Here is a 16,236-nt window from a genome sequence, read left to right as displayed (position 1 = left end):
CCAAGGTCAAGAAGGGAAGACTGTTGACATGTCATGGAGTTGGCAACCAATGTCACAAAACAGTATGTGCATTATTTAATTAGAAACTAGTTTGGTCTGTAAAGTTTCATTTAAAGTACAATTTAAAACAAAAAAAATACTATTAAAAAAATAGGAAACATTTCATCTCTCAATCAGATTCATAAAACTACAAGTAGAAGGTGGAAACCAACATGTCGACACACTAATACTGCCTATAATTGTCCTGAGTAGGCATTAATGGGCAGTAGAAACTACACTGGTTTCTAACTACACTGGTGTTCAGAGATGGTTGCTGCAGTGCTTATCTTAAAATAGTGAAAAGGGTTTAGCCCTAAGAAAGCAGAGACCCCCAACATGGCACATGCTTGATATAAATCGATGAGAGGTCAGTTATATTCCAGACAAAATGAAATATGGGTGTTTTTCTCAATGTAACCTATTTTATAAATAATGTCATACAATAGATGTTCTTTCAGTAAGACATCAGACATCTGCGTATTAGATGAGAGAGGCCTTTTGCTCAGAAAATAAAATGCTCTCAATTCAAGTTTAGGGTCTAAAATAGATTCCAGAACTGTGACCTGAGGCTTAGGCTAGGGAGGTAAAACAATTACATAGAAGCTATTATATATAAAATGCACACATATTTGCAAATAGAGTGACAGATGATTAGATTTAACACAGAGAGAACAATGGTAAACAGATTAGACTCATTTTCTTTCTTTATAGTTTTCCCAGTTCTTTATTATATACAATTAAAACAAAATAAAATCATTAGCTATATGTTATCTTTAAAACATCACAGAATTCGTAACAAAAATACTCATTTAGACTAAAAATTTTATATTTTAAAAATATTTGCTAGCTATACATAAGTCACATAGTAACATTTAAGTGATTATAATTAAGAGAATATATTTCACCTTTCAATTACTTTAATCACTTATTCTAGCCCTAGACTTTTTAAAAATTAGGACACTGAGGAGAAAAATAATGAGAATTTAATATTCGCTTAGTCCTCACAGAGTGAAAACTGTTTTTCAGTCATATACAAAATCCTTAACCATGGCCAAGAATTAGAAAGTCGTGCTGATGGTCTTTGAGAAGTCTAAAGAGAAAATGTGGATGAGTTGCAATAAAACTATCACTGATGCTAGAAAAACAGTTCAAGACTCAGATTCTTCTTCCAAAAGACAGCGCTGTGTCCCTTGCAGGCTCAATGTTGTCTTTTTTCCTTCTTACATAACTAATGCATAAATAGATAATTTACTGTTTTGTATTAGCATGGGTCCTCAATAAAGCAGAGGCATGATTTAAAATGTTATATTTGGAAATTAAAATTCAAGTGTAAATAGCTTCAAAATACCAAAAATAGAACTGCCATTTATTGATCTATTATTCTATGCAAGTCCATTTTCATGCATTTTTCTTAATCAATCTTCAAGCTCCCTGAAAAGTAAGCATTATTAGCCAACTATATAAAGAAATGGAAACTCAGAGGTATTAAATAGTTTGTCCAAGGGCACACATGATAGAGCATGGCAAGTTTGATCATAGCTCTGACTTCAAAATGCTTGCTCTTTTCACTTCATCATATAGCCCCAAATATGTATTTGTGACAAAAAGTCCTGATAATCACAAAATATGACTTTAAAAACACCTGTGGTGATATTTTAAATAGTTTGGAGGAGATCTTGTTTTAAATTTTGTTAAATTTTTCAAAGAAGGTTGTACTCAGTTGTTCAAATGCTAAGACCACGTTGTCATCTTCATTTTCACAGAGTTCACGCAAGGAAACGCTGTAAAAGGAAAAAAAAATCATATACATATAATGCATTTTGATAAGATTCAATATTATAAGACTTTCCTCAAATAGACAGAAATAAGTGAATTCCACCAGAGGATGAAATAATATAAGCATAATATAAGAAATAATGATAAGAAACATATTTATTGCAAAAACCCTTGTAAAATAAGATAATGAATAATCCCTATGCAATTCCTCTCCATTTCTATCACTAAGAGAGTTTGAAAGGCCATCAAATTCATTGTAACCTGATCCCCACCTCACTTCAGTAGCAGCAACACAAAATTCCCTTCTCTGCACATAGTTTATGGAGGCATTTTGTGGTTTTTCTGCTACTGTGTCCAGTAAATACCAAAGTTACCTCTATCAAGAGAAAAATATTTCTTCCTTTACCTTGATGTGTAAGAAAATAGAAAAAACAGCGTGTGGCAGGCAGAATAGTGGCCCCAAAAAACATCCATTTCCTAATCCCCAGAACCTGTGAACATTTGTTAGGTTACAAGGCAAAAGGCAGTTAAGGTTGCTAATCAGTTGACCTTGAGATGGGGAGATTATTCTGGATTACCTGGGTTGGCCCAATGTAATCACAAGGGTTGTCATAAAAAGAAGAAGGCAGAAGAAAGTCAGAGCGATGTGACATGATAAAGACTTGACCAGCTATCACCGACTTTGAAGATGGAAAACGACCACAAATCAAGGAATGCACGAGGCCTCTACAAGCCGGAAAAGCCAGGAAAACTGATTCTCCCTTAAATGGAGCCTCCAGAAAGGAATGCAGCCCTGCCAAAACCTTGATTTTAGCCCAGTCAGGCCCATTTTGAACTACCAATATCCAGGACTGTAAGAAAATAAATTTATGTTGTTTTAAGCTATTAATTTTGTGGTAATTTGTTAAAACAGCAATAAGAAACTAATACACAGGCGATAAGAAAAGAGGGAATAAATCCAAGAATGAGCAGTACAGCAGTGCTGGTCAAGTGCTGAAAATAGCCAGGACCTGACATTTTGTCAGCCTTTTATTATTTGTAACTTCCTTGTTTCCACTAGAGGTCCAGTTTTTTCTCCAGTGTCTTCACTGGCCTACCACAGAGAATAGTCAGCTCTGTGTCTACCACTCTGAATTTTCTCTTGAGTTACAGGCCTAGGCATTTCCTGTACAGACATCATATGACATATATAAATTCCAGCTCACCATTTTCTGTTCTCAGTCTCCAAATCTCACCCTCACCCTATGTTCCTATGTATCCTTAACTGAAATACAAATCTCAGTCATCTTCACTTCGTGCATGGAATTTATTGGCCATTTCTATGAATTCTACAAAAAAACAACTCTACCTCATAATTATTTCTCTAATCCCTCTTCTCCGTCCTTAACTTCTGTTTCCTTAATTTAAAATCCTCACTCACTCTCATCAGTACTATTATACCCTAGTTACTTAGCTCCTTGCTTCTAGTCTCTATCCTTTGAGTTAACCCTACTCACATCAGCCACATGTCTAAACCATAGAGCTATGTCACACTCATGCTTACCCAATGTCTACACATTGCTTCAAAATATTAAGGCCAAGTTCTATAATGTAACAATTAAGACCCTTCCCATAGAAAATCAAATTCCCTTTACTGCAACTCAGCATCTTCCCCCATCCCTTCCACAACCTCCATGCTGTGCTTGACACCATAGTGAGCTTGAAGCCTACCCCGATAAATCAGGCCCTTTCTCATTTCTGCACATTGAAAACATTATCCCTGCCTAGAATCTTCTCCCACCTTCCTTTTTTCCTATTTAAAAAATTCTCACTCATCCTTTACAACCTAGTTGAAAACTCTTAGAATCCTTCTCTGAATCTAGGGTTAGAGTTATTCAGCGTTGCACTCAGAGCACTTACTACATTTGTATTACACAAGTCTGTTTCTATCACTTTACCATAAGATCTTTTAATGCAGAAATAGATTTCATTATTTTACATGAAATCTAAAAGTATATCTCAAACCAAAAATACTCTGGTATTTGTTAGCTGAGTAACTGAATACACGAACGCATATTTTTCCTAGGGCCAGTTCTTGAGATCACTCCAAAGTCTGTGGAGCTTCTTGGGGTGCCCTGGAAATTTGAACAATGATAACAATGAGCCACTCAAGAAATACTCTAACTAGAGAACTAGAGCAAGATGGTGAAGTGAGTGGACGCTCCCATTTACTCACCCAGGAACTAACCCACTGAGCAACAAATAAAAACAAGCACAAACTGAGACTTAGAACTCTGGACAGCAGCCGAGGTGCTGGAGAGTCAGGTGAGTCCAGAAGCGGGGGGAGGGGAGGAGCAGGAATGGTACAGAAGTGGGAGATCCTACCTGCTAACATCTGGAGCACTTGCTCATTGCAGCCATTTTGGGACAGGGCCGGGAAACATCCCAAACAGGGAACACAGAAAGGGAGCTAACCTGAGGAAGCTGTAGCCCGAATTTTTAAGGTGGCCTTAGGAGCTCCCAGGCTGTGCAACTGGAAAGGGGCGAAGGGAGAGTGTGGTGTTGCTGAATTTTGCTGTGGCCTGTGACTAGGACTGGGAGGAACTGCAAGGGCAAGGGAATGCTTCAGACGGACAGGCAACACGGAGGGAAATGGTTGGCTCCCTGACCACAGCAGGACACTTTGGAAGGGCCTATGCAGGGGTGTCAATGAGGGAAAGACAGAGAGCTCCCATCTTCGTCTCAGGAAAGTCGAGCCCCATTGCTTATGTAAGTGTCTGCAACCAGCTAAACCACCTCCCCCACCCCCACACATGCATAGTGAGTTCCAGAGACCAAGCATCCAGAACTGAATCAGCACTGAAAAAACCTATCTGTAAGAGTATCCTCTAGTGGTTCTCAGGAGACGATATCAAGCCCACTGCCACTGGATCGATGCTGACTCACAGCAATGCTATGGGGCAGAGCAGCGCTGCCCCATGGACTCCCGAGACTGTGAGCCTTTGTGGAAGTAAGCTCTGCATCTTTTTCCCATGTAATGGCTGGTGGGTGTGGGCCCTGGCCTTTCAGGTGGCAGCTGGGTGTTTGGCCACTATGCCAACAGGGTACCCAATGAGGAAATCTGCCCAAAAAACCAGAATACAAAATTTAAAGTGAAAACAAACAAAAAAAGATAATAAAATGGCCCAAGGTCAACAAAAAATAGGAAAACACAAAAATCACAAGAGAATTGGGACCAATCAAAAGCAAAACATGAAGAAGAGGACACTTCTCTGTTGGAAGCCAGATTGATGGAAAGAATTGAAAATTTTGAGATTATGGTGCTAAATATGTTTCAGCAAAGCAAAAAACACAGAGAAACAAACTAGCAGAGATCAGGAAACAAATGGAAGCACAACTTCGGAGACTCAACAAGGAAACCAAAAACAAAAAAAAAAAGAGAGTGAGAACTACTGCACCTGAAGAATAAAACAATTGAATTAGAAAAAGCAAGAGAAACACTCATCAATAATTGAACAGACAGAAGATAGGATAAAAAAACTAGAAGACAAAATAACTGAACTTATCAAGTCTCAAGAGAAACAAGAGAAAAGAACAAAGAAATGCAAACAAACCCAAAAGGAAATACAGAATCCAATTAAGAAATCTAACAATGGAATTACTGGAATCCCAGAGCACAATGACAACAGTAATGGCATGGAAATGATTTGTCAGAGAGAACTCTCCGGACCTGAAGAGAGAACCACGCCTGCAAATATAGGAAGCTGTATGAACCCCAATGAGGAGAAACACAAAAAGATCAACTCCATCCTATATACTAATGAAATTCTTGAAAACAAAAGACAAGATGAGAATTCTGAAAGCAGCAAGAAAAAATGCCATATAACATACCAAGGATCCTTCGTAAGACTCAGTGAGGATTTCTTCCCAGAAACTCTAGAGTCCAGGAGACAATGGGATGACATATATAAAATACTGAACAAAAACAACTGCCAACCAAGAATTCTTTACCCAGCAAAGTTGTCACTCAAAAACAAGAGAGAAACCAAGATATTCCCAAACAAACAGAAGCTCTAGGAATTTGCCACTACCAGATCAGCTTTGCAACTATTTCTCTAGGGAGTACTCCAAATGGAAAGGCAAGAACATTAAACAAATATGCATACATATACATGGAGAAATAAATAATAAAAGAAAGAAAGAGATCTCCAAAAATCTGACAATCATAAAGACCAAGTATATGATATTTTCAGGGAATAAACTCAATAATTAACTCCCGTGAATAATACATCAAGTAAGCTTACTAAATGTAGGTTGTATGTTGATGTTAATGGAGACACACAGAAACATGGGGAGGTGGGATATATCAGGAATAAACATTTATGTATTCATTGTATGTTAACTGTTGTTCATGTGTTAAACATTTTTGCAACTGTAAATTGTGTAATATACAGGCAGTCCCCAGATTATGAACAAGTTCCGTTCCTAAATCTGTCTTTAAGTCGAATTTGTACTTAAGTTGGAACAGTTAGGTATGGTTCGTATCTAACATCAGTTAGTCAAATGTTTGTCTCAGTATATAGTATATAGTGTACCTTTCTGTGCATAGAAAACATTAAAGAAACACTTCCAAATTCACCAAAACATCTTTAACATAATAACATACAAATAATAATGTTTTGATGCACCTTTCAAAGTAGCGAACCACTGCACCTACCTTGAATTTTTAATATAATAGGCTTTACGGAGGTTGGTTTATTAACTACAGGTTGTATATAAGTCAGATGTTCATAACCTGGGGACTTACTTACTACTTGTGTGTGGTATGTACTAAGAAATCACTGAGAAAAAACATCCAGAAGAAAAGAAGGAAAAAAGAAAAAAGGCTTACTACAAGAAAGCAGCCAAATACAAACAAAAACAGAAAAACAACAATAAAAAAAAAGAAAATACAAAACACTCAAAAACCAAATAGGAAAATAAGGTAGACCCTTTGTTTTTTGGAATAACCTTAAATGTAAATGGTCCAAAAGCCCCATGCAGAAGGCAGAGTGTGACAGAATGGATAAGGAACATGAGCCATCCTTTTCCTGTCTACAAGAAACACACCTTAGACGTAACGGCACAAACAGACTGAAAATAAAAGGATGGAGAAAAATATTCCATGTAAATAATAAACAAAAAAGAGCAGGGTGGCCATATAGATAGCAGATAAAATAGGCTTTAAATCAAAATCCATTACAAGAGACAAAGACATTACATAATAATAAAAAGGTAAATCTAGTAAGATATAACAATTATAAATATATATGCACCTAATAGGAATGTTCCAAAATATATGAAGCAAATACTGACTAATATGAAATGAAAAACAGACAACTCCAGAATAAGAGTAGGGGACTTAAACACACCACTTTTAATTATAGACAGAACATCTGAAAAGAAGATCACTAAGGGCACTTAGGCCTTAAATAAAACCATAAGCCAACTGGAACTAGTGGACGTATATAGTACACTTCCCCCAGCATCAGAATAATATACATTCTTCTCCAGTGCATATGGATCATTTTCCAGAATGGACCACATGCTAAGTCAGAAAACAAGTCTCAACAAATTTAAAAAGATTGAAATCATACAGAGCATCTTCTTGGACCATAGTGGTATGAAGCTAGAAATCAACAACAGGAAAAATAATGAAAAAAAAAAACCATGAAAACTAAATAATACACTACTAAAAAGCTATTCAATCATATAAGAAATCAAAAGTGAAATTACATGTTGAAAACTTTGGGACATAGCAAAAGCAGTACTCAGAGGGAAATTCATAGCAATAAATGCCTATATTAAGTAAGAAAGACCCAAAATCATTAACTTAAATTGACAACTTGAACAAATAGAAAAGGAAGAGCAAAAGAAGCCAAAAGCTACCAGAAAAAAAGGAAATAATAAAAATCAGGCCAGAAATAAATGAAATAGAAAAACAATAGAAAGAATCAACAAAACCAGAAGTTGGTTCTTTGAAAGAATCAATAAAATAGACAAATCACTGGCTAGACTGACAAAAGAAAAAAACCAGAAGAGGCAAATAACCAAATTAAGAAATGAAATTTGTGACATAACTACCAATTCAAAAGAGATACAATTATAACTGATTACTATGAAAAACTGTACTCCAAAAAATTTGAAAGCCTATATGAAATGGACAAATTCCTAGAAACACATTATCTACCCAAGCTAACACAAACTGAGGTAGAAAATTTAAACAGACCCATTACAAAAGAAGAGATTTAAGATGTGATCAAAAATCTGCCAACGAGAACAACAAAAAAGCTCATGACCACATGGCTACATTGAAGAATTCTACAAAGCATTCACAGAAGAGTTGGCACCAATCCTACTCAATCTCTTCAAAAACACAGAAAAGGGAGGAATAGTACCAAATTCTCTGAAGCCTGAATAACCCTGACACCTAAACCATGCAAAGATATTACAAAAAAAAAAAAAGAAAATTACAGACCAATATCTTTTATTGACATAGATGCAAAAATTTTCAACAAAATTCTAGCCAACAGGCTTCAGCAACATATCAAAAAAAAAATCATATACCATGAATCAAGTGAGATACATACCAGCATTACAAGGGTGGTTCAACATTAGAAAATCAATGTAATCCACTACATAAATAAAACAAAGGAAAAGAACTATATGATCATATCAATTGATGTAGAAAAATCATTCAATCTGATAAAATTCAACACACTTTCCTGATAAAAACTCTCAGCAAAATAGGAATACAGGGAAATTTCTCAACATAATAAGAGCATATAGGCAAAACCAACAGCGAACATAATATTCAAGGAGAAATGCTGAGAGTCTTTGAGAATGGGAATGAGACAAGGATGCCTATTACCACCACTCTTATTCAACTTGTACTGGAATTCCTAGACACAGCAGTAAGACAAGAAAGAGAAATAAAAGGTATCCAAATCAGAATGGAAGAAGTTAAACTGTCTCTATTTGCAGATGACATGATCCTATACATAGAAGGCCCTAAAGATTCCACAAGAAAACTGCTGAAGCTGATAGAAAAATTTAGCACTGTTGCAGGATCAACAAATAAAAACCAGTTGGGTTCCTCTACAGTAACAAAGAGTACCCTAAAACAGAAACCAAGAAAACAATACCATTTACGATAACCCCCAAATCGGTAAAATACCTAGAAATCAACCTAACCAGGGACATAAAAGACTTATGCAATAAAAATTATAAAATACTACTAAAAAACCAAAACCAAACCCAGTGCCGTCGAGTCGATTCCGACTCATAGCGACCCTATATAAGAGACTAAAAGAGACCTACAAAAATGGAAAGATATCCCATGCTCATGGATTGGAAGGCTTAATACAGTGAAAATGTCAATTCTAACTAAACCGATTTACAGATACAAGGCAATCCCGATACAAATCCCAATAACATTTTTACTAAAATGGAAAAACTAATGACCAACTTCATATGAGGGAATGAAACCCTGAATAGCCAAAGCAATATTGAAGAAAAAGAACAAAGCAAGAGGCCTCACACTCCCTGATATCAAAATATACTATTCAGCCATATAATCAAAACAGTCTGCTATTGGTTCAATGATAGACACATAGACCAGTGGAACAGAACTGGAATTCAGAATTAAACCAAGCCACCTATGGACAACTGATTTTCGACAAAGGGTCAAAATCCACTTAGTGGGGTAGAAACAGTCTCTTTAATACATGGTGCTGGCAAAACTGGATATCCACCTGCAGAAAAATGAAACAGGACCCATACTTTATACCATACACAAAAACTAACGCGAAATGGACAAAGACTTAAATGTTAAACCTAAAACCATAAAAGTCCAGGGAGAAAACTATGGTGCCTGATCTTTTCTAAAAATCGGAAAACAAACATAACAACAAATGCATGAATGGAAGAAGAAAAAATAGATAAATAGTATCCAGTACCCCAGCATACCAAGTGTTGTCGAGTTGATTCCAACTCATAGCAACCCTACAGGACAGAGTAGAACTGCCCCATAGAGTTTCCAAGGAGCGCCTGGAGGATTCAAACTGCCGATCCTTTGGTTAGCAGCCGCACCACTTAGCCACTACGCCACCATGGTTTCCAGATAAATAGTACCTTATAAAAATTAAAAACTATAGTCATCAAAAGACTTTATTCAAAGAGTAAACAGACAACCTACAGACTGGGAAAAAATGTTCAGAAATTACTTATCTGATAAGGGTCTAACTCTAAAATCCATACAAAACTGTAACAACTCAACAATGAAAAGACAAACAACCCAGTCACAAAATGGGCAAAGGACATGAACAGAACCTTCACCAAAGAGTACATCCAAGCAGCCAACAAATGCCTGAAAAGATGCTCACAATCATTAGCCATTAGAGAGATGCAGATCAAAACTGCAATGGATACCATCTTGCCCCAGCTAAAATGGCAGTAATTTCAAAACAAAACAAAACAAAACAAAAACAGGTAACAACAAATGGTGACGTTGTGGAGAGATTGGAACTCTTATCCACTGCTGAATGGACTGTACAATGGTACAACCACTATGGAAAACGGTATGGCACTTTCTCAAAAAACTAGAAATAAATCTACCCTATGATCCAGCAATCCTACTCCTAGGTATATACCCTATGACCCCTTTGCTGTTGAGTCAATTCCAACTCATAGTGACCCAGCAGGACAGAGTAGAACTGCCCTGTAGGGTTTCCAAGGAGTGGCTGGTAGATTTGAACTTCGGACCTTTTGGTTAGCAGCCGAGCTCTTAACCACCTAGAGACCTAAAAATAAAGACAGGGACAGACATATACACACCTATGTTCACTGCTGCTTTATTCAAATAGCAGATAAATGGAAACAACTGAAGTGCCCATCAACAGATGAATGGATAAGCAAATAGTGGTACGTATGTACCATGATAGAATACAGCACAACCATAAAGAGCAATGATGAGTCCACAAAACATATTATAACAAGGATGGACCTGGAGAGCATAATGCTAAGTGAAATCAGTCAAGCAAATACTGTACGATTCCTCTTTTATATGAAGATAAAAAATAGATATATATAAAGAGAGAGGAAGGGGGGAGGGAAAAATACACTTTAGATTGTAGAGACTTATTACTTCTGGTGATGGGAAAAGTAGCACCAAGTGTGGATGTAGTAAGCACAACACAACCAAGCTATAAATTAGTGTTTCAGCACATATGGGTGGGTACAGACATGTTGGTATACGTGTGGGTCCAGGTGTGTACATAGGTGAGAACAGAGAGTAGTATCTATGGGTATGTGTAAATACAAATATGTGGGTGCAGGCACATATTTTCATTGAAGACACAAATCTGGATACTCCTCAGACATAACCAGGCACCTTCCAAGGTTGGTTTTCTGGGTTTGAAAGCTTAGGACCACAGTCTTCTAGGACAACTCAGTCGAATGACATAACACAGTTCGCAAAAATCATGATTTGCATCCTGGTGACGTGAGTAGTGTCTGGGGTCTTAAAAGCTTGAGAGAGGCCATCTAAGTCACAACTGTGGGTCTCTACACACCAGGAGCAGAACAGTAAGAAGGTAAGCAAAAGCTCAGAGTAGAAACAAGTCTACATGGGCCATGACCTCATCTACCCTGAGATCAGAAGAACTAGATGGTGCCCAGCTACCACCAATGACCACTCTGACAGGGGTCATAATAGATGGTCTCAGATGGAATGTGAGAAAAATGTGGGGAACTAAAATTCTTATTAAAAAAAAAAAAAGCCAGACAAACTGGAACAGTAGGAAACAGGAGACTCCCTGAGACTATAGCCCTGAGACACTCTTAAAACCTAAAACTAAGCTTATCCACTGAGATCACCGTCTAGTGAAATACCAGAGTGGCACACAAAATAAAGGCTATTACCCGTAAGATCAGTGTTCTACTTAAAAACCAACTGTATCAGACCAAAAGATCAACAATTACTCAAAAGCAAAGATGAGAAGATAAGGGGGCAGGGAAACTAGTATACTGGAAATGGAACAAACAGAACAACAATTTAACAGAATGTTGACACATTGTGATAAGTGTAACTAATGTCACTGAACAATTTGTATGGAAACTGTCAAATGGAAGCTTGTTGTGGAAACTTTCACCAAAAACTCAGTAAAAGAAAGAAAAACTCCAACTAGAAATACCCCAGATTGGTATAGCAAACCACTTTTGCTCTAGCATCCCAAAAGTTTCACTCTCTGTAGAAAGAGTCCCAAGGGCCTGATTCAGCTCAGACAGACCACAGAAATAAAGAAGGGACTCATGGCACATTGTGTGTGTGTGTGTGTGTGTGTGTGTGCGTGTGTGTGTATTTAGTGACAGAACAAAGAGAAGCCCATCAAGTAAGTAATGAAGGGCAATATGACTGGAGGCTTTAGGAAGATGGACATTTAACTAGGCAACACCTAGTGATCAATGGCACCTAGAGATTGCGGTATCCACATGGAGATCAGGCTTGCCTGGGTTCCCACTAGGATCTGTTAAAGATGAAGATAGCAAGTCAAAATGAGAGCTCGGAATTTGGCAAGGTCTGGAGAAAACATTGGTGAAAGGCAGAGATTCAAGAGTATGTGAGTGGATGTAAACCAGAGACCTAATGAGCCCTCTGAAGCTAGGGATCAATGAGGGATCAATGAGGCTTTGGAATATTTTTGGCTGTTGGTAAGTGGTGCCTGGGACTGAGGCTCTGGAGAGATGGAGCTTTATCTCAAATGGACTTTGGCATTAATTCTATTACAGAAACCATGCAACAGGGAGTTGAGGGAAAGTCCTGCACAGACTTGGGAGTTGAAATGCAGAGCACCCAGGAGGCTAAACAGCACCTTCAAGTACCTGACTCATAGTAAGAGCTCAACACTTTTTAAATTACCCTTAAATTATTAGGACAATCAGAAATCAATATTTAAAATATATCACACACCTGATAGATTTAATTGTGAGTGCAAAATCTTTCAATAACGTGTAAGCTTCACCTTCATGTATCCTAAACAAAACAACATTTTGAAAATTAATGACATATAAAACATAAAGCACTTCATATTCCTCTCAGACAATAGATAGGATGGTATTGTTATTCAAACACTTTTCAATTCTAATCATGAATAAATAGGATAAGAATGAATAGTAATATCTCTGAGTATATGCAAACATTTATATATTTAGAGTATCTTTATGTCAAGTGAACTAGGCCAAGGGCCAAGATTTTGCTGGTAAACCATCAAGAAAAAAACAAAGAATTTGTTATTCACTCTTGTTATTGTCTCTTGTCATTAGTTTAAAGAAAACGATCCAGTACACTTAGCATGGTTAATCTAAACTTGACATTGGAAAAAAAAAAATGGATTTTGCCCTAAATTCTTAGAAGTCATTCTACGGATACAGAAATAGATGAGACATACCTGTTGTCCTGCACTAATCCTTTCAAGGAACCATGTTTATAGAAATCAAGTGCGTAAGCGTTAAGTGGCATTCTTCTTCCTTTGTTATCAAATCGTTGTGACCACAGCAGAGGAGCCTGGTTGCCATTGATACCTATTGTGCGCAGAACGACCTGAAGAAAGGCATTTTCTCTTAATGTGCCATTTATGGGTAAAGACATTTTATGATTTCTTATATTGTGCTTTGTAGTTATTTCCTTTAATCAATGTTTTTAAAGCACACACTTCAAAAGACAGAAGAGGGAGACAGAGATAATTACTGCAAGGGGCCACGGGGAGGGAGGAGAGTGTCTTTTACACACAAATGGTAGTGCCAATCTGAGCAAGCCTCCAGGATAGAGGAGCTCCATCTATGAAAATTATTGTCTCCCTAGCATACCCGTCGGAATCGACTCAATGGCACTGGGTTTGGTTTTTGTTTTTGTTTTTTAGCATACCGTGGCAATTCCAATTGTCCACCCTCTGTAATTTTCAGCAAGATTCACTAAGAAAGAAAAGCTAACTTAAAATTCAATCATTATCCTAATTGGTGCAGAGAATACCTCTGCAAACATGATGTCGAGGAGCCTGTATGTCCACAAGAGAAGAATTAAAATGAACAACTCTAACAGACTTTAAAACCCAATCACCATAAAGAAGGAGGAGGAGGAGGAGGAGAGAGGAACAAAGGCGGGTAGGGAAAAAGGAAGGGAGGAAGGGGAGCGGTAGAAAGAGGAAGAGGAGGAAAGAAAAGAAGGAAAATAAAAAACAATAGTTTTCCATGTCTGTTCACTTTTTTGCAAACTATACTTGATAAGGGTCAGTTGGAACTCTGGTACATGGCTGGCTAAATTGATACTACTTTCTAAAATGACTTGGCAGTATCATGGAATGATGAATATTCTTATTCTTATGACCCAGAGGGGAATGAAAATCACAAGATTCAGGTTAGTGGGTACACTGGGAAAAGAAGGAAGGCAACTAAAAAAAACCAAACCAAACCCATTGTGGTCAAGTCAATTCTGACTCATAGTCATCCTATAGCACAGGGTAGAACTGCCCCATAGGGTTTCCAAGGAGCCACTGGTGGATTCAAACAGCCAATCTTTTGGTTAGCAGCCGAGCTCTTAACCACCACACCACCAGGGTTCCAGGAACACACTAGTAAATGCTTATTCCTCAGTCGTGGGTGTTCATTTACCGTTTATGTTTTATAACTCATCTATAGGTTATTTGCACACATTTATTAATGGATATTTATTATTATGCTAAAAGGTAATAAAGAATAAAAGCAAAATATGTGATAAAAGATTATATCCTACACTAGTAAAGTGAAGTTGTACAAAGTGAATTGGGTAAGGCAAGGGGCAGACTGCCATCCAGTGGTATGCTCTCACTCTAAGTATTCACCAGTACAAGGTGCTTCAGACATATGAGATAGAACTAGTCCCTTGTCTCTAGAACATCGTCAGGAACAACTGTGAATCTCAATCAGTTCATATCAGGTACCTTACAGGTCTTTTTTTAATTGATGGTGATTGTGTGGCAATCAGACACAGACATTATATACCATTATAACTGTTATCAGCACCCCTCCAAAAGTCCATGCAAAAACTTACATAAAGGAAACAAAACAAATGGTACATTACGTCCATTAAATTGCGTCAGTTGTACAATGGACAGACAAGGGAATTGTGATACTTATTAACTGAGCTGTCATTTTTTTAGCATGATTAATTATAAACCTCTTATGCAAATAATTATAATTTTAACTAAGATACAGAACAAGAAAACTTCATAAAATTCTCAAAAGTTAACATGCAGTCCTTTACTATTTGTATGTTAAATGTGCACATTCTTTAAAGGTAGTATGTTATAAGCCACCCACTCAGACTGGACCAAAAACCCAGGAGAGCTCGCCTAATCAGGCTCCACACAGGATCCGGAGCAGTGGTCTGCAGTTTGTTTTTTAGCCACACACCCTATCATCCAAAACAAGGTTGAGCATTACACTAGGAGTCATGGACATTATAATAATGCACAAAAAGAATTCCTAGAAAAGGATGACCTAAACAAAACAGGTAATACTTTAAAGGATGTTTTATTTTATATTATTACTATATAAACACAGCTTACAAGTATTTATTATTTATGTTCTAAGTGCTTAATATTTAAGTAACAACAATTAATTGTTATGGCCTCATACTATAATTAGCTAACATGTAAAGATAAAATATATATTTACCCAGAGGGACATCATCAGTAAGAGTAAATGTACTGTATTTTTACACAAATACATGCGCCTTCTACATTTGTTTGCCAACTGCTCCCTACCCCATGAGGTATTTATGTAAGTGCCACTATACCATTTTTTTTTACATGTTTCTGTAAAAAAAAAAAAAAAAAATTAGCATAGCATGCTTACGAAACGGGGAAAGGGAGCAGTTGGCAAACAAATGCAGAAAGCTCATGCTATTTGCGGAAAAATACAGTGCATGCGTATTTTAAATAATATTCATAATTCTTAATTTGAGGACGGACATCTCACACTTGTTTGGGTAATCTTTTTAAAAACTTCTTGTAAGAGCTCCTGGCTATCTGTTATTTTCTTATTGTTTGATTTCCCTTCCTATCATGATTAGTATTAGTTTCCATCTACCTTTCGTTTTCAGTAGTAATTTTATGACAAATGTCCAGTTTTTGACAGTTATTTAAGTGAAAACCAGATAATATCTGTCAATGTACTAACTAGGTATGCAAACATTGCAGTGTATATCAATAACAGAAAATGAACAAACAAGTGAATTCCTGCTGTCATAACCTCCATGTTGTGGAAACTTCACTTCTTGATCAAAATACTTAGTGTGCTTTATATCAAAGCACATGTATCCCTAGGGATTATGGAGAATTCTCAAGGGGAATGCAGGCATAGACAATG

At 36.9% G+C, this 16,236-nt stretch overlaps 1 protein-coding gene across 5 annotated transcripts in view; it reads right to left on the bottom strand.

Moving 5' to 3' along the window:
- Nucleotides 1–308: 308 nt before the first annotated feature.
- Nucleotides 309–16,236, bottom strand: part of LOC100664849 (probable ATP-dependent RNA helicase DDX60) — a 103,731-nt gene continuing 87,803 nt past the window's right edge. For all 5 annotated transcript variants that reach the window (XM_064273583.1, XM_064273584.1, XM_064273585.1 and 2 more), the window contains 3 exons: nt 13,281–13,432; nt 12,803–12,865; nt 309–1,820 (listed from right to left, as the gene is read on the bottom strand). In XM_064273583.1, coding sequence (XP_064129653.1) covers nt 1,721–1,820; nt 12,803–12,865; nt 13,281–13,432 — 315 coding nt within the window. In that variant the 3' untranslated portion in view covers nt 309–1,720. The remainder of the gene's footprint in view (nt 1,821–12,802; nt 12,866–13,280; nt 13,433–16,236) is intronic.

This window comes from Loxodonta africana, chromosome 21 (assembly GCF_030014295.1).
Source record: "Loxodonta africana isolate mLoxAfr1 chromosome 21, mLoxAfr1.hap2, whole genome shotgun sequence".
Classification (NCBI taxonomy): Eukaryota; Metazoa; Chordata; class Mammalia; order Proboscidea; family Elephantidae; genus Loxodonta; species Loxodonta africana.
The sequence above is the reverse complement of the archived record's forward strand: the minus strand, read 5'-3'. Positions and strand labels throughout refer to the sequence as shown.